At 44.1% G+C, this 15,144-nt stretch overlaps 1 protein-coding gene across 2 annotated transcripts; it reads right to left on the bottom strand.

Moving 5' to 3' along the window:
• Nucleotides 1-2,033: 2,033 nt before the first annotated feature.
• ROPN1 (rhophilin associated tail protein 1) lies at nucleotides 2,034-14,403 on the bottom strand. Of its 2 annotated transcripts, XM_044255160.1 has the most exons (5): nucleotides 14,279-14,403; nucleotides 10,135-10,252; nucleotides 8,660-8,821; nucleotides 2,699-2,874; nucleotides 2,034-2,212 (listed from the first exon to the last, which is right to left on the bottom strand). In XM_044255160.1, the coding sequence occupies exons 1-5, from the start codon at nucleotides 14,392-14,394 to the stop codon at nucleotides 2,146-2,148; spliced, it is 639 nt and encodes a 212-aa protein (XP_044111095.1). In that variant the 5' UTR covers nucleotides 14,395-14,403; the 3' UTR covers nucleotides 2,034-2,145. The 2 variants fall into 2 exon arrangements, with proteins under 2 accessions (XP_044111095.1, XP_044111096.1); XM_044255161.1 differs by lacking the exon at nucleotides 10,135-10,252 and having other exon boundaries at nucleotides 14,279-14,308.
• Nucleotides 14,404-15,144: the final 741 nt, after the last annotated feature.

Below are 15,144 nucleotides of genomic sequence, written 5' to 3'. Positions count from 1 at the left end.
GGTTATTTTTGACCATATACAGAGAGCCTTGTGCATAGGGACTGCACATAGTAAGTGCTTCATACATGCTGGTAACGATCATTAATACCATCTTTATAATACTGTGGATATAGAACGGCATAGGTGGAGGCCAAAGCTGATTTTCACCTTCGGGATGACCTCTGAAGTAGGCTAATTTGGCAGCTGTGCTCTAGGAGCTGTTTCTAATGAGCAGCTGGGGCTTATCAATCTCAGTGGCTTAGAGGAAGCCTTGCCACAGACAGCCAAGACAGGACAGAAAGATAGCAGACATCACGTGATGTGTTAGAAGCCGAAGAGGTGGCACCATCAGTTATGCTGAGTTTCAACCGGTGGCCACAGTGTCATCAGTGGCTTTGTATCTGGGTCCTCTATTCACTTTGATGGCTGTGGTTTCATTAGCCTCACTCTTGAGGGATTATGCTCAGGGCTACTGAGGTTTGGTTTCTAGTTTAATGTTTTCTCAAACATACAAAGGCCCCTTCTGCTTCTATTATGATCATGACCTTGTTTTAGAGCCTTCCAAATTGGGGCTATTCCCTCTGCTCCCCTTCACTCCCCACCCCCAGACAAGATCATATTGGAATTCTTTGATCATAGTGAAAGAAATGGAGAGACTGGCGCAGGTTGAAGGGTTTCACTCATTCTTTAACCCCAGTTTATTCCAGTGCCGGGATTTGCCTGCAGGGCTGCAGCCTTTTCACAGCCGAAGGTGCCAGGGTGGATATAAATGATAGACTGCTTTGGCTAAGATGACAGACAGCTGGGGGAATTGGTAGTTGCTCGCCCCCTGCAGGTGTAACTGGACAGCCATGGTGGGTAGAAGGTGTTTCAGTTCTTTTTTGTACTTCACTCTAAGCCAAATTAAAGGACCTATGGTGATGTCCCTTCATAATATTCTTTTACTGATTTAGACACTAATAGATGAATTTCTCGCCAGTTCAGAAGGAAGATATGTGTAAAGGAAAAAGCACGCTAACATGATTCTTATACCAAAACAACTTAAAAATTAAAAACTTTCAAGAGAGAAGAGTATGGCAGAGAGAAGGAATCCAGCAACCTTGGTACACCTGACCTTAAGAACAATAACCCCACAGACTGTTCATCTCATCTGCTTCCTGGAAGAAAGAAAAATCTTTCAGAGACCTTGTCAGAGGTCTGAACCTCATGCAGGGCAATTCCCAAGAGGGTCCCATTACATCTGTATATAGTGTCAGAAAAATCTGGGGACATTGCCCCTTTAATACTAATCTCTGTAACACGTAATGGTACCTCTCAAAGTGACTTGCTTTAAAATGATTTGAGTTCAGGGGTGTTTTGGTGGCTAAGTCAGTTGAGGGCCCCAGGTCAGGCTTTATGCTGTACATATGCTGTACATGCTTAAGATTCTCTCTTTCCCTCTCCCTCTGTCCCTCCCCACCTGTCATGTGTGCTCTCTTGTGTGAAAAAAAAAAGAAGGTGATTTGAGTTCCATGCCTTGCGTTCATGTAAGACGGTGTGAGCTCATTGAGGGCAGAATTCAGATATGATTCATTTTTGTAGGTCCAGAAGCCAGCATAGTTCCTAGATGGGGTTGCCAGATTTAGCATGAAAACAAAACAAAACAATACTGAAAAGCTATTCGCTTATTCAAAATTCAAACGTAACAGGGTGTCCTGTATTTATTATCCTATTCCTTGCACATAGCTAACCTTGACAAACATTAGTGAGTGCGCGAGTGACTAGCACCATACCGACAAATGGAGAGCCAAACTGGTGAAAATGTGGATTGACTACGTAGAAGATCCTTCATAATCACAAAACATCAGAACTGTGTCTGCTTAACATGCTACCTGTGAAAATCTTGACAGCCTGGGTTTGACTTGAGACACATTTTCTACCCTGCTTGGTTAGCCATTCTCAGTGTCCATGTGGGAAAGATACGCATCTTCTGTTCATTTAAGTGTTTTGTTCCAACAATTTTACATCTTAATTCCACACATTTCTTGAGTTCATAGGTTTGCTTAATTGTTTATTGGTGTGGACCAGTTGTACAAGAAAATTGACATTAGATGGTGCGTGGGGCTCAGTCATTCTGAAGCACAATCAACTCTGTTATCTTCCTTTAAAATGGCCAAAACTGTGTTTTTACTCCAGCCGAACCCTGGGGTTTTGAGTAAAGTCATTGACTTTGATTAAACCATCAGGACCAATTCTGTTTGGGAAAAATATATATCTGGGGTTAGTTCATTGAACAATCAGTTTTAAGAAAGACAGTATATTAACTCTCTCCTTCCAAATGAATTCTTTGTGGATCCTGCCCTCAATGCCTATCTTTTTCTTTGACTTTGGCAGCCTGCTCCTCCTCCCCCACTCTTAGCTTACTACCTAAAACCTGAGTGTGAGTCAGTCACCTGAAGGGCCTGCTAAGATGCAGACATCTGGGTTCTGCCCCTGAGTTTGTGACTAGGTATTTTCAGGTGGCAGCCTGAGAACTAGCATTTCCAACTCATCACTGGAATCACTGTCCTACACCGTTCTTCCCTGACCTTTCCCTTTCTCTTTTGGGTCCTTAGTTCTTTTTCTTCATCACATTTCTGTGTGCCCAGAGCAGTATAATATAGCAACCTTGCTATATCATGGTCTGCTAGATTTGTTTTCCCTGTGTTCTTTCCCCTCTGATGGGTAAAAGTTTACTTACACTTCCTGTTCAATGTAGTTCAGCATTCGGCTGACATGTGAGGCAGAGATCTCCCCGTCCACCTCAGCAATATATGTGTAGAGAAACTGGAAGGTGCTAAATGGGATCCGGGGAGGTCCACTGTCATGGTCAGATGATAACACCTCGCACACTATCTTGAGAGTTTTGGCAATGGTCTATAAAGGCATAAGATAAAATGAGAAAGTCATTATTTCAAACTAAATTCCCAAGATCAGTTTAAAGGTTTTATTTATCTGAGAGGAAGAAAGAGAGTGTGTGCACCCATACGCAGGAGTGGTAGGGAGGGGTGGCAGAGGGAGAGGGAGAAAAGGACCCCCCTCTGAGCAGGGAGCACAGGTGGGGCTCAATCCCAGGACCCCAAGATCATGACCTGAATGGAAGGCAGAAGCTTAACAGACTGAGCCACCCAGGCATCCCCCGCAAGATCAGTTTAGATAAAAGAAAACAAATAAAAATACTGCTCTCATAAAATGAAGTGAGAATAATGTAATATTCTGGAAAGCTTGAACTTTTTACACCCAAACATCAATGAGTTCCATCTAAAAACCATTGTTGTACTGGGTTTCTTTCTTTTTTTCCTTTCCTTTCTTTGTTGGAGGGTTACTCTCAAGGAATTAAGTTTATGAACTGAATATTTTAAGATATTTATTATTTTCATCAAAATAACCTCACTAAAGGAGAATTTGATTTTACATTCTAAAAAATTAAATTATTTCTTATTCTTATTGCTCTCTAATCTTACGTCTGAAGAGTTGAGGTAATTAGTCTAGCTCATATGCTCCTGTGGGACTTGGAGCAATGCCACAGTGGTGGCGGTGGGGGAGAAGGGGCAGTCCCTGGGAAGACAGGAGTCCCAGATACAGGAAAAGTGACACTGAACATCAAAACCAGTTCTTCTAAAACATGTAGATCCATCTAATCAAAACACCTTGGCTGTTTTTTGTTTTACACCTTGTGTTTTATATGACATGGCATTCACCTCGTTGTTGCTGGGGAAGAACTAAGAGATGATGGATGCCCAAATGAAAGGAGCAAACCAATGAAACTTCCAACATCAAAAGGTCATGTTCAGAATTAGCTTTTACTCACCTGTGTCTTTCCATAAACCTATTCTTTACATAAATTTCCCAAGTGAATGAGTTGGGAAATTACAGGGGTAAAGAAAAATGATTTGAAGAAAGGATTGTTTCGTTCTGAATTAGCAAACATAGGTCAACGTGTCTACCAGAGCAGTTCACCAAAACAGATGATGTGTAGATTGTCCTTAAACACCTTCCAGGGACCAGTGAACAGTGAGTGAGTCCCGAGTGATGAACTGGGTGTGCCTGGGAGAAGGAAAAGGCAGCTGCTGTCATCTCCCCAGAAGGCTGGCTGGCATTGCCCTTCCTCTGCAGCTGCTGCGGGCTGCTCCGTTCCCTTCCTCCCCCTGAATATAACGGATGTCTACAGGATGCTTCTTTAACTTGTGTGTGTTACCCAGGGGTGTACACGGGGAGGTATCAGGAAGTATATGAGGGCGCTGAATCAACTTGGTCATCTTCCTAGAGAGACAGTTTTACCTGATGACAAGTGATTTAAACATTGTTTGCATTAATTATTAACTTTAATTGATTTAATATTTACATTTTATTTATGTTGATAAACATTGCTACCTTATGAACTGGAATCATCAGGGTACACGAATTTTAGAATGGTAAAATGCATGATGTCAAAGAGATTTGGGGTTTGCTGCAGGCCCCTTTCATTGACCCTCCCCGCCCTTGGGAGCCCTGCCCTGGAAACTGCTGTGAAGCGCCATCTGTGGCAGTGTGCCACACGCTTCCAGGGAGGAGGGTGAGTGGCAGGCAGACCAGAGGCTGGGGAAGAGGCTGTCAGTGAGATGGTGGGGCATGTGCGGGATGCGAGGTCAGCATGACGGGGGGTTTGGGTAGATTTGCAAGCTTATGTGCAATGAACTCCATCATCTCCACTCATAGCTCATCCTCTCTCCTTCCCTTTCTTAAAAAATTCCCCTCCTGCCTTTGTTCTGTTGTCCTCTTCCTGCAGGCTCATCCATGTTGGGGTGCTATTAAGGACTGAATTGTGTTCACCCCAAATTCATATGCTGAAGCCCTAACCCCAGGACCTCAGAACGTGATTCAATTTGGAGATAGGGCCATTTTAGAGGTAATTAAGTTAAAATCAAGTCTATGGAGTGGGCCTTAAACAAATAAGATTGCTGTCCTCATAAGAGGAGATTAGGACATAGACATGCCAGATACATACATACCCAGAGGGACAGCTGTATAAAGCAGCAAGTAAGGGCGCCTGGGTGGCTCAGCCCGTTAAGTGTCTGACTCTTGGTTTCTGCTCAGGTCATGATCTCAGGGTCTTGTGCTTAACCCCCACATCGGACTCAGAGCTCAGCAAGGAGTCTACTGAAGTTTTTCTCTTCCCCTCCCCCTCCCTCCACTCACTCATCCTCTCTCTCAAATAAATAAATAAATCAAGAAAAGAAAGAAAGAAAAAGAGAAAGAGAGAGAAAGAGAAACAGGGAGACAATGGCCATTTACAAACCAAGGACAATGGCCTCAGACACCTTAATCTCAGACTTCCAGCCTCTTGGACTGTGAGAAAATAAATTTCTAGTGTTTAAGCCACCTGGTCTGGGGTACTTTGTTCCATCAGCCCTACAAGCTAATACAGGTGCGTTTTACCCCAAACAGTATCTTGTTAATCAAACACAAGCCTTTAAGTTTTATTGTCCTCTTAACATTTTAAAATATTTCATACATGGATGAATGGATAAAGTATTCTCTGGACTAGAACTTAAATAAATCTAAAGTAAACAAGGACCTGCGTTTTGTTGCACAAGATTTTTTGATCAGATGGGGATCCGCTTGATAAAGGGAGCCTTAAAGCATCTTCTGAGAGTCACAAACCCAGAGGCGAAAGGCTCAGAAAGTGAATTATTTGCTAACAAAACATGTCCTTCCTTCCAATGAACACAGTCTTCCTTTTCTACAATCAGTCTCCGTGGAACAGGAGGGAATAGCAGCTAGTCTAGAGGAAGGAGTGCTGAGAGGGAAGAGAAATATAGGTCTGCATGCCACAGTCTTTTGAATCCTGGGTATAGGGCGCCTGGGTGGCTCAGTGGGTTAAGCTGCTGCCTTCGGCTCAGGTCATGGTCTCAGGGTCCTGGGATCGAGTCCCGCATCGGGCTCTCTGCTCGGCGGGGAGCCTGCTTCCTCCTCTCTCTCTCTGCCTGCCTCTCTGCCTACTTGTGATCTCTCTCTGTCAAATAAATAAATAAAATCTTTAAAAAAAAATGTTTGAATCCTGGGTATAGATTGGGAGAGCTCAAGAAAGTCCTTGTCATTAGACGAAAGGAGGAAACTGGTTTTTTTACATGGCACCAAGATCATGTCTGACTGGTGAATTGGCAAAGGAAGGAGAAATTCCTGCGCTTGCCTCTAAGGGTATATGTATATATATATATGGAGATTTTATTCATTTATTTGAGAGAGAGAGGGAGAGCATGAGCAGGGGGAGGGGCAGAGGGAGAGGGGGAAGCAGACTCCCTGCTGAGCAGAGAGCCCAGAGCAGGGCTCCATCCCAGGACCCTGAGATCACCACCCGAGCCAAAGGCAGATGCTTAAGTGACTGAGCCACCCAGGCACCCTAAGGATATATGGTTTAACTAGACTACAAAGCCTCTGCCAGATGTTGACACCCTCACACCTCCACATTTAAGTTCCCAGCAATAGTCCAATATGAAACAGATGGGTATAATGGGTCTGGTTCCCAGATTCACGAGGCACCCTTTATTTACAGACTAGCCCTTCAGGCTGACTTCACCTCGAGGTGTTCTGTGATGTTGGGGTGATGAGGGGCACAGTTAGATACCTGAAGACCTCACTGTTATCCAAAGTCAGACCTGAGGATGTCTCAGTAGAAGTAGAGAAGGCAGACTAGAATCATAGTCTGTCAGAGATGAAGGAACTTTTGGAACATCTAATCCAATCTCCCTGTTTTGGAAGGGAGGTAGAAAGATACAATTCACCTCATGGTTTCCCCCTCCCCAGTGCGGGAGGCAGACATACCAAAGTAAACCTAGCAGCTGCACTGTGAGCTCAGCAGAGGGAAGAGTGGAATTTAATATTCTGTAGTCACTTTTGTTACGGCAAGGCATGTGGAGGGAGAGGACACACACATCTCACAAGGTGGTGAGGGTCTGTGAAGTAGACCACCGGAGCCAGGGAGCCGATGAAGGCAACCTGAAAGGGTTCAGAGAGGTCCTCAGAACCCACCAGAATGATGATGAGCTAGGGAAGGGGGGTGGGAGGGAGCACTGTGCTCTAAGAGAGAAGAGACCTAGGACTTAGGCCGCAAGCCCCTGAGACCAACACGGACAGTATTTATTCCCATGGATTTCCAAGGACCAAGACATGTAGGAAATCCTTTGCTTGGTGGTTGTGTGATCCTGGAGTTACCATTTCCCTATTATACACTCTGCTGCCATCTTGAAGAGTGGAGTGGTGTGGAAAAAGTTGAGAGACTGGGCATTTATGTCAAAGCTGTTTCTGGTACTGCATCGGACTAAAACTCCTGGATTGATTGAATCTACTTACTTTCCTACTCAACCCTCTGTGGGTGGGGTAGATCAGGAAGCTCAGAATTAACTACAGATAAAATAAAGTACGTTCCCTCCACCCTGCCCCAGATATCTCTGCATGTAATGTGAGTATATTTGTGACCCTATGGGAATTTAATAAAATGTGTCTATTTTTAATTTGTCTTCCTGGACTTCCCCCAATCTTTGGGGCTATTTTCACAGAAGTGTGATAGTGCTGATAGGCAAAACTTCTGCACTGGCTGCATTTTTCCTTTCCTCTTTGGAAGAAAGCAATTTACTCATTATATTGCATTACTATACAGGACAATGAAGATAAAAAAAACTATGAATGGCTTCACCTCTCCTTGTCTCTAAAGAAACAGTTATAATGAAAGTTGCAGGGGAAGCCTATAGGAAAAGTTGAACTTGCTAATATTTCTCATCATTTTTGTCAAACAAAAATGTCAGATATGCATCCCACGTGTATTCAAGATGAAAGAAAAAGATGGTGTTTAGAGTTGTTGACTGATTCAGACTACCTTTATGTACCATTTGCTTTTGGCAGAGGCAATAATTTTCTCATTAACTTTCAAACTTGCACATATTCCAGGATTTTTTTTTAAAAACCCATGTTTCTGATTCATTTTCATTTAAGTTATTATAAAGGTGTTTAATAAGAGTGAGTCCATATATAAGATGATGCCCAAAGCTTTTAAATAAGTGCATGAACTGGGTGCAATATCTTTTTCTTTAAAACAGAAACATTCCTTTTCCAATTGTAAATCAAGTCAAACTTAGAAAAGGCATGAATTTGTATGAGCATCCTACATCCATGATGATGTTGTAACAGTAACTCTGGAAATAGCCTCATTTCTCCTTTCCTGATCTCTCAGCTCTGATTTTTGTATCCAATTATGCTTATCAAATGGTAGTTTCCTGTAAGCCTGCATCTCTTTTTCAAAGGCCCCGTTGGTGTATCTTCTAGGTGTCTGGAACCCAAGTAGAAGCGAATCTCTTGCAGCTGGCTATTGGTTATCTTTAGGAATATAAGTGGAGCGGTGATGGAAATAAATCCGAAGGCAATGATTGAAATTCATAAATAATCCAGAAGCCACATTCTAGTAAACTCTCCCCAGGGTCTGATGACAGGTTCCCCTCTCCCCTCCTCCCCCCTGCTTCTGGCTGAGGAGCAGAGGAATGACCTAATTCAGAGAGGAAGGGAAGTAGACAAGACAGGTATGCTTGTTCTTGGCCCAGAAGACGGACTGTGTGTGCAGAGGTACTACTCTTCCAGGCCCAGACAGAGCTTTTCCGGTAAGGAACAGAAAGCAGTAAAGCTCACTTACAACTCCAAGAGAACTGCAAGCAAGAGCTAAAAACTTCAGCCACTCGATCTCCTCTGTGAAACGGCCCACATTCATCACACTATTAAACAGGTCTGTTGGGAGACTCAGCACCTTCCACATCTGGGCCAGCTCATCTGCGTGGATAATCAGTCTTCCAGCAACCTGCAGGTCAGGGGACAGACGACGGAGAGGGAGGGACAGGATGAGAGAATGCCCCAAGAGATACTGCCCAGCAAGGCCCACATTTTCCCAGCACCCAGCAAGGGGTTTGATGGCGGGGGAGGGATGATGGCAGGACTCTGGCCGTCCTCTTTGTGAGGGTAGAGAAATATTCAGTGTAGTGTTAAGCATGCTGAAGTATGATGCAATCATTTTAACTCTCAATATCAAGATTATAGGGAAATAATATCTTTATTTTACATTTTAATTTTTTTCTGATACTTTTATTGTCTGCTGTTTTATCCCTAGGTTGTGCCTATAAGGGAGATAGGGCAGCCTGCAAATGAAACCCAGGAGCTGAAGACTTGTCTGAGACCGGTAATCAGTAGTGAAATTAGAATTAGGTGTTAAGTTTCTTGCTTCTATATTCTGTGGAGTTCTTTGCACTACACTTCACATGTAACCCTCATGCTTTTCCAAGACTAATAAGGCGTCTGTGGTCTGGATGCCTAGTGTTGCTTGGTCCCAGTTATGTCAGATCTCTGATCTCCGCCATGTCTGTTGCATAAGGTGCTTGCAAAAGGAGAAAGGGAACAAATGGCCAGTCATTGGCCAACAGTGTGATAAGGCTACAGATGCCCTAGCATACACCTTCCCTGGCCCTCAGATTCTAGTGAAATGCTAAGCCTCTGGGAGCAAGGTAGTTGGCTGTCAGTCCTCAAATACCCAAAACCTCTCCGTCCTGGATTTTAAAGCAGAGTATGGTGGTGGTAAACCACATTTCCTGGGAACTGGTCAAACTACAACTTTCTCAAGTCAGACCTTCCTCATCCATTCATTGGAAAGCTCCCAGAATGATATGGCTTTGAAGAGAGTGAGGATTTTCCCTAAAAGCTAGGCTATGTCTGCATCTGGGATAGCTTGGAAACTAAATTATGCCCCTCTCCAAACTGTGATTGCCATCATATTATGTTCTTGATCAATAAGTGTGTCACAGTCAAGGGACTGTGGACCTGTGCTTTTCTGGAGAGAAGGATTATAATTGAATTGATTCCCTGGACATTCTGCCAGCTTCAGGGAAATCTGGGATGACCCCACTAATAACTCAGCTTGTAGCCTATTTCTTTTTTGTTGTTGTAGCCTATTTCAATATCATTCCTATCCCTAAGAGAAGATTTGCTTTTAGTGAATGGTTTAGTGGATTTTATGATATTGATTGGCCAGCTGGCTGCTGGGGGATGGTGGGCTTTTGTCTGTGCCCACCTGGCCTCAGTATTACCCCATCTTCCCCCTTGATGCTCTGGTACAGCCCTTACCCGAGAATGCAGGATCTTTAACAGCTCAGGTGTAAGCTCTGCCCAGTTAGACAAAGCCACTCGCTCAGACCGCTCTCTCACTGGAGGAATCTCTCCACGGGACATAGCCCCGAAATAACTACAAGAAAGAAAGTTAGGGGGTGGGGAGAAAATCCTACATTCCAGTGGCCTCTGGCTGCTTTGAGAACCCCCTCTCCTTTTTCTTGAGGGCAGGGGACGGAGGAAAGAACATTTGTTAGGGCCTCCTATATGCCAGACACTTTGTTTAGATCCTTTATGTACAGGAAAAGCCCAAATGTGTTACCTGCCATTCCAGGTATAAAGAACACTTAGTGAGTAAAAAGATTTGTTTGTGTCTAAGGATGATAAATAATCGATAAAAATTTTGGTATGGAATTCCCTGAAGCATATAGAGTCTGGGATTTTTTTTTCCCCAGTCATCCCTCCTAAGTGTTTAATATACACATGTGTAGGTGTGCAACCACACATTACATATACACATATACATATATATAATAGGAGATACAGAGTATATACGTATTATACATTATATAGAAAAAATATATTATAATGACATATATACACATAATACATATGTAATACATCATATAACAGTAATTTGTGTTTCTTCTCTATTTTATAGAACACATATATAATATATAATATGTACAAACATATGTACATGTACATACACATATACATAGATTATATATTATATACATTATATATGATATAGTATATATATAATAGGAGGGAGAAAAAGATCATTGTTATTTTAAATCCCCACTCTCTTTTAGGGAAGAAGATTCCTGGTACCTAGAGGAACTGTTTTTTAATCATAAAATCTTCATTTCCAGTAACATGGCTATTGACATACTTAAAGTTGATTATTAGGTAGTGAGTAATATGTAATATGTAATAGGTAGTCTCGGTAGTGGGTAATCTAGGTAGTGGGTAATGTATAATCCTGGTAATATGTAATAGGCAATCTTGGAAAGCAGTTGGAAGAGCACTAGAGTGACTTGTATAAGAAAGGGGAGGAGAAGGAGGTGCTCTCGGGGTAAGCAAAGAAACGTTTCCAGCTGGAGATCGTAAGGCTTTAAGGGGCTTTAAGGGGAGAGAGAAAGAAGGTTGGCAGGGCACTCTGAGGGAGGCTCAGGTGAGAAGACAGGCCACAGAAGGGGTGAGACGATCTTATGTGGGGGTGTGTGAAGTAAAACTCTTCTCTATCTTTCCTCAAAAATTTTTAGTAAAATCTGCCCACTCACTGACATTTTGTGGAGTGGACTCTGGGCGCAACATGGAAAAAATACTGAGTCCGGTTTCAGGATTGATATTAGACAAAAGAGCTGGGGCGCCTGGGGCTCCGTTGGTTAAGCATCTCTCTTGGATTTAGCTCAGGTCCTGATCTCATGGCTCTTAGGATGGAGCCTCGTGTTGGGCTCCTCAGTTGGCAGGAGTCTGCTCAAATATCCTCTCCCTCTGTCCTTTCCCTTGTTCTCTCTCTCTCAAAAAAATCTTTTTTAAAAAGATAAAAAGGGCTGCCTGTAGCTGGGAATGGACATAGAAGTTGACACATGGGTCATCAATGCTATCTGGAAGGGTTTGTCTTCATCAAAAGCCTTGTTATTAAGAATCCCAGGATCACGCACCTTTGCCCCTCTCTGCTTTAGTTTTCATGAATAAAGAGTCTCATTATTTTTCTCCAGATCCAGTAGCATAAAAAGAATAACAGAGGGTTTTTGTAGAAGCCCATACTAAGGTCAAGCCATACAATGATAGGGATGCACCACTACCTGTCTCTAGGTTCCAGAGCAATGTAGAGCTACAAGGAGCAAAATAAGACCTTCGAGGTACTGCCTTGGAGGTCAGCAGCAGGGAGGGCAGAAGAAATACTGTCTGGATGTTTACCATGTGCATGAGCAACTTCCACAGACAGACAGATCAGTGTTGGGATACGTGTGGGTTCAGGGTGACAACAGGAGTGGGCTCTAGTAACTTGGGCAACATAAACAGGAGAGATAGAAATGCAGCACATCACGTGGCAGAAGTGACTGCCCAAAAAGAGTGATACACTCAGCAGCAATGTCTTTGGACTTTTTAACCAAGTTGGTGAAAGAATGTGGAAATGAGGCCGAAGTCAGGGATTTAGTACTCTGTGTTATTTAGCTTCATTTGCAATGAACAATTCCATGGTTATTCACATATATTACAAATCCATGCAGTCACACATACCACAAGACGTGTTTACATCCTGCAGATGTCTGGGAGGTGATTTCTTCTCAGACAGCACATATGCAGGGAAATTCTTGTTTGTGATGAATTAAGCACATATTTTGTCTTGGGAATACTTCGTGGAGTTTCTACAAAGTGCTACGGGCTTGTGAGTCTCATAAAATCATCTGATAAATGCTTTTCATGTATTAATAGATGGAGAATGCTCTGGGGTCATGCTTTCCTTTCTCATTGTAGCTAAACTACAAACTGATTCTTCGTGGATATCTAAAAAATTTATAGCACATGATACAAAAAGGGAGCAAGCAGGCTACAACAGTGGAAGGTTTTTTCCCATAAATGTCAGGGACAATGGCAAGAAATGTCATTTTCCTTGTTATAAAGCAGCAGCATAATAAAATGGGGGGGGGGTTAAACTATTGTGTGGTATAAAACAAAGTCTGTCTGAGTATGCCAAAAGAAATTAGTCTTCTGATGCCAAAACACAATCTTGGAGATAATTTATAAAATTTAGAATGGAAAACTAAACAGTGTTCATTACTAGCAAAGCAACCCCATTATGTCCCTTATTTACAAGCACCACTGGCTTATTTTCCCTCCATCTGTAAAAGCTTCATCCTGACTCAACCCAGCACCAGGAGTGCCCTGGCTGTGACTGTGAGGCTGATCTTGGATAACATTGTGTGCTTTCTCAAGGTGTCCACACCTTCCTCCCACCTGCTCAATACATCTCATGCTGAGGACATTCTCCCTTCTCCCCACCCCCCCCCCCAGCTAGGCTCAACAGCATCTCTGACTCCCCTTCTCCCGCTGAAACGCTACAAAGGAGGTCATCATCTAGGTCATCAACTAGCCTGAAAATGATCCAGGAGGTATGGTTAGTTCTCCACCCCTACCTCAAGTCCCGGATCCTCAGTGTCAAGCGGGCATGTGTCCCTAAGAAGCCATTTCATAAATGAGAGGCTTTCCGTGCAAAGCTGTTTCAATTCGGGCCAACAGCTAGCTCTCGCTGTGCAAACTCTTTCCACGGAACAGCCTCTGGAGGTCGCCCCTACAAGGGGGCACCTGAGTTTGAGGCGCAGTGTTTTCAGCCTAGCCCCTTTACCTGCCCTCAGCACTCAGGGCTGCCTTCTCTCTCCAGAGTGCAATGTGCAATGCGTGGACATGTACATGTTGAAGGAACAGACGAGTTCAAACAAACACGAAATAGAATTTGCCCAAAGACAAGCCACAGAGTGTCTCTGGTTGAGGCAAGAATGAGCTTGATCGTCAGTGGAAGAAGCCGGGTGGGTGTGTGTGTGGGGGGGGGGGAGTGTCCTCAACAAGGCGCAAGCGCAGAGGTGAACCAGCTGGGACCGAGCGCTCACTGCCCAGCCGGCGGCCTCAGCGCCCGGCTCCCCGAGGCGCGCTGCTGCTCTCTAGTGGTGAGACCCGAGACCGGGCCCTACTTCGGACTAAGGAAGGCAGGCGGGGCTGCAAGAGCCCACCCCTCCTCCCCTCCCTACCCTACATCCCTCTCTCACCTTCCCCTCACCTCCGCGCCTGTTTCCCCTGGGACTGGGGAGGGGGGCGCCGGGACCGCACCAGGTGCGTGTGCGGCCGGGTTGTGGGACTCTAACTCCTGCTGATCGCCCCAGGAACCTCGGCCGATTGCTCTGGGGTCCTATCGCTCAGTCTGGGTCGCTTAGGGGAGGGCGACCCACCCTCACCCAGCGTGATGTATTTATGGGTGGATTTTAGAGCACCAGAGCAATTCGAGAGCTGAACATCACAAGATGATGCTAATCGGTCCCGACTTCCAGCCTGCAGCCATGACAACCTCCTCAGTTTTCCCGAGGACCTCCCCTCCTCCACGCCCCGCCTCCACCCGCAAGGGGCACCTGGGGCTGAGGTGAGAACCAGTACGTACTCCGCAGCCCACTGGATGAGATCCTGCGGCTGGGTCCGAATGGCGGCTTTGGTGAATTGCTTCAGCAATTCCGGCAGCTCCGGGGGGATGCATATTTGCTTATCTGTCTGAGGCATTGCTTGGTCGACCTGACGGCAGGGGAAAGATAAATAAATTGGGAATCTTTGAATCATAAAATGAGAGGGATCCTGGGCAAGATACCACCCTGCCTCTGTTTGATACTCTCCATACTGGGGCGAGTTCAGTCCCTCATAAGGTGTATTCATTCTGTTACACAACTCCGAAGTTAGAGAATGAGTTACTAATCGTTGCTTTTCGTTCTTGTAAATAATTATTCCTTTACATAAAAACCACACAATACTTCTTCATTTAAAAAGTAGACATCAGGGGCGCCTGGGTGGCTCAGTGGGTTAAGGCCTTGGCCTTCAACTCAGGTCATGATCCCAGATCCCTGGGATCGAGCCCCGCATCGGGCTCTCTGCTCAGCAAGGAGCCTGCTTCCCGCACCCACCCTGCCTGCCTCTCTGCCTACTCGTGATCTCTGTCAAATAAATAAGTAAATCTTAAAAAAAAAAAAAAGTCGACATCAGTAAGAGGTAAACAAAAATATCCCTTAGTGATGTCACCCCCAGATATTGAATATCTCCTTCCAGAATTTTTTCAGTTGTAAATGTATATGTGTTTGTATAAATAAAAATGTGGTTATGAACATCTTCCATTTCACACACACACACACACACACAACTGTTATGGCAGAATAAATTGTAGCAAAATTTACTCTGTGAATCCTTTATTATTTGATATTAGGTTATTTCCAAATAAAAATAATCCCTAAACAGCCATTTGGTGAATAACTCTCCTTACAC

This window comes from Neovison vison, chromosome 6, assembly GCF_020171115.1.
Source record: "Neovison vison isolate M4711 chromosome 6, ASM_NN_V1, whole genome shotgun sequence".
Classification (NCBI taxonomy): Eukaryota; Metazoa; Chordata; class Mammalia; order Carnivora; family Mustelidae; genus Neogale; species Neogale vison.
This window is presented reverse-complemented; position numbering and strand designations above follow the sequence as displayed.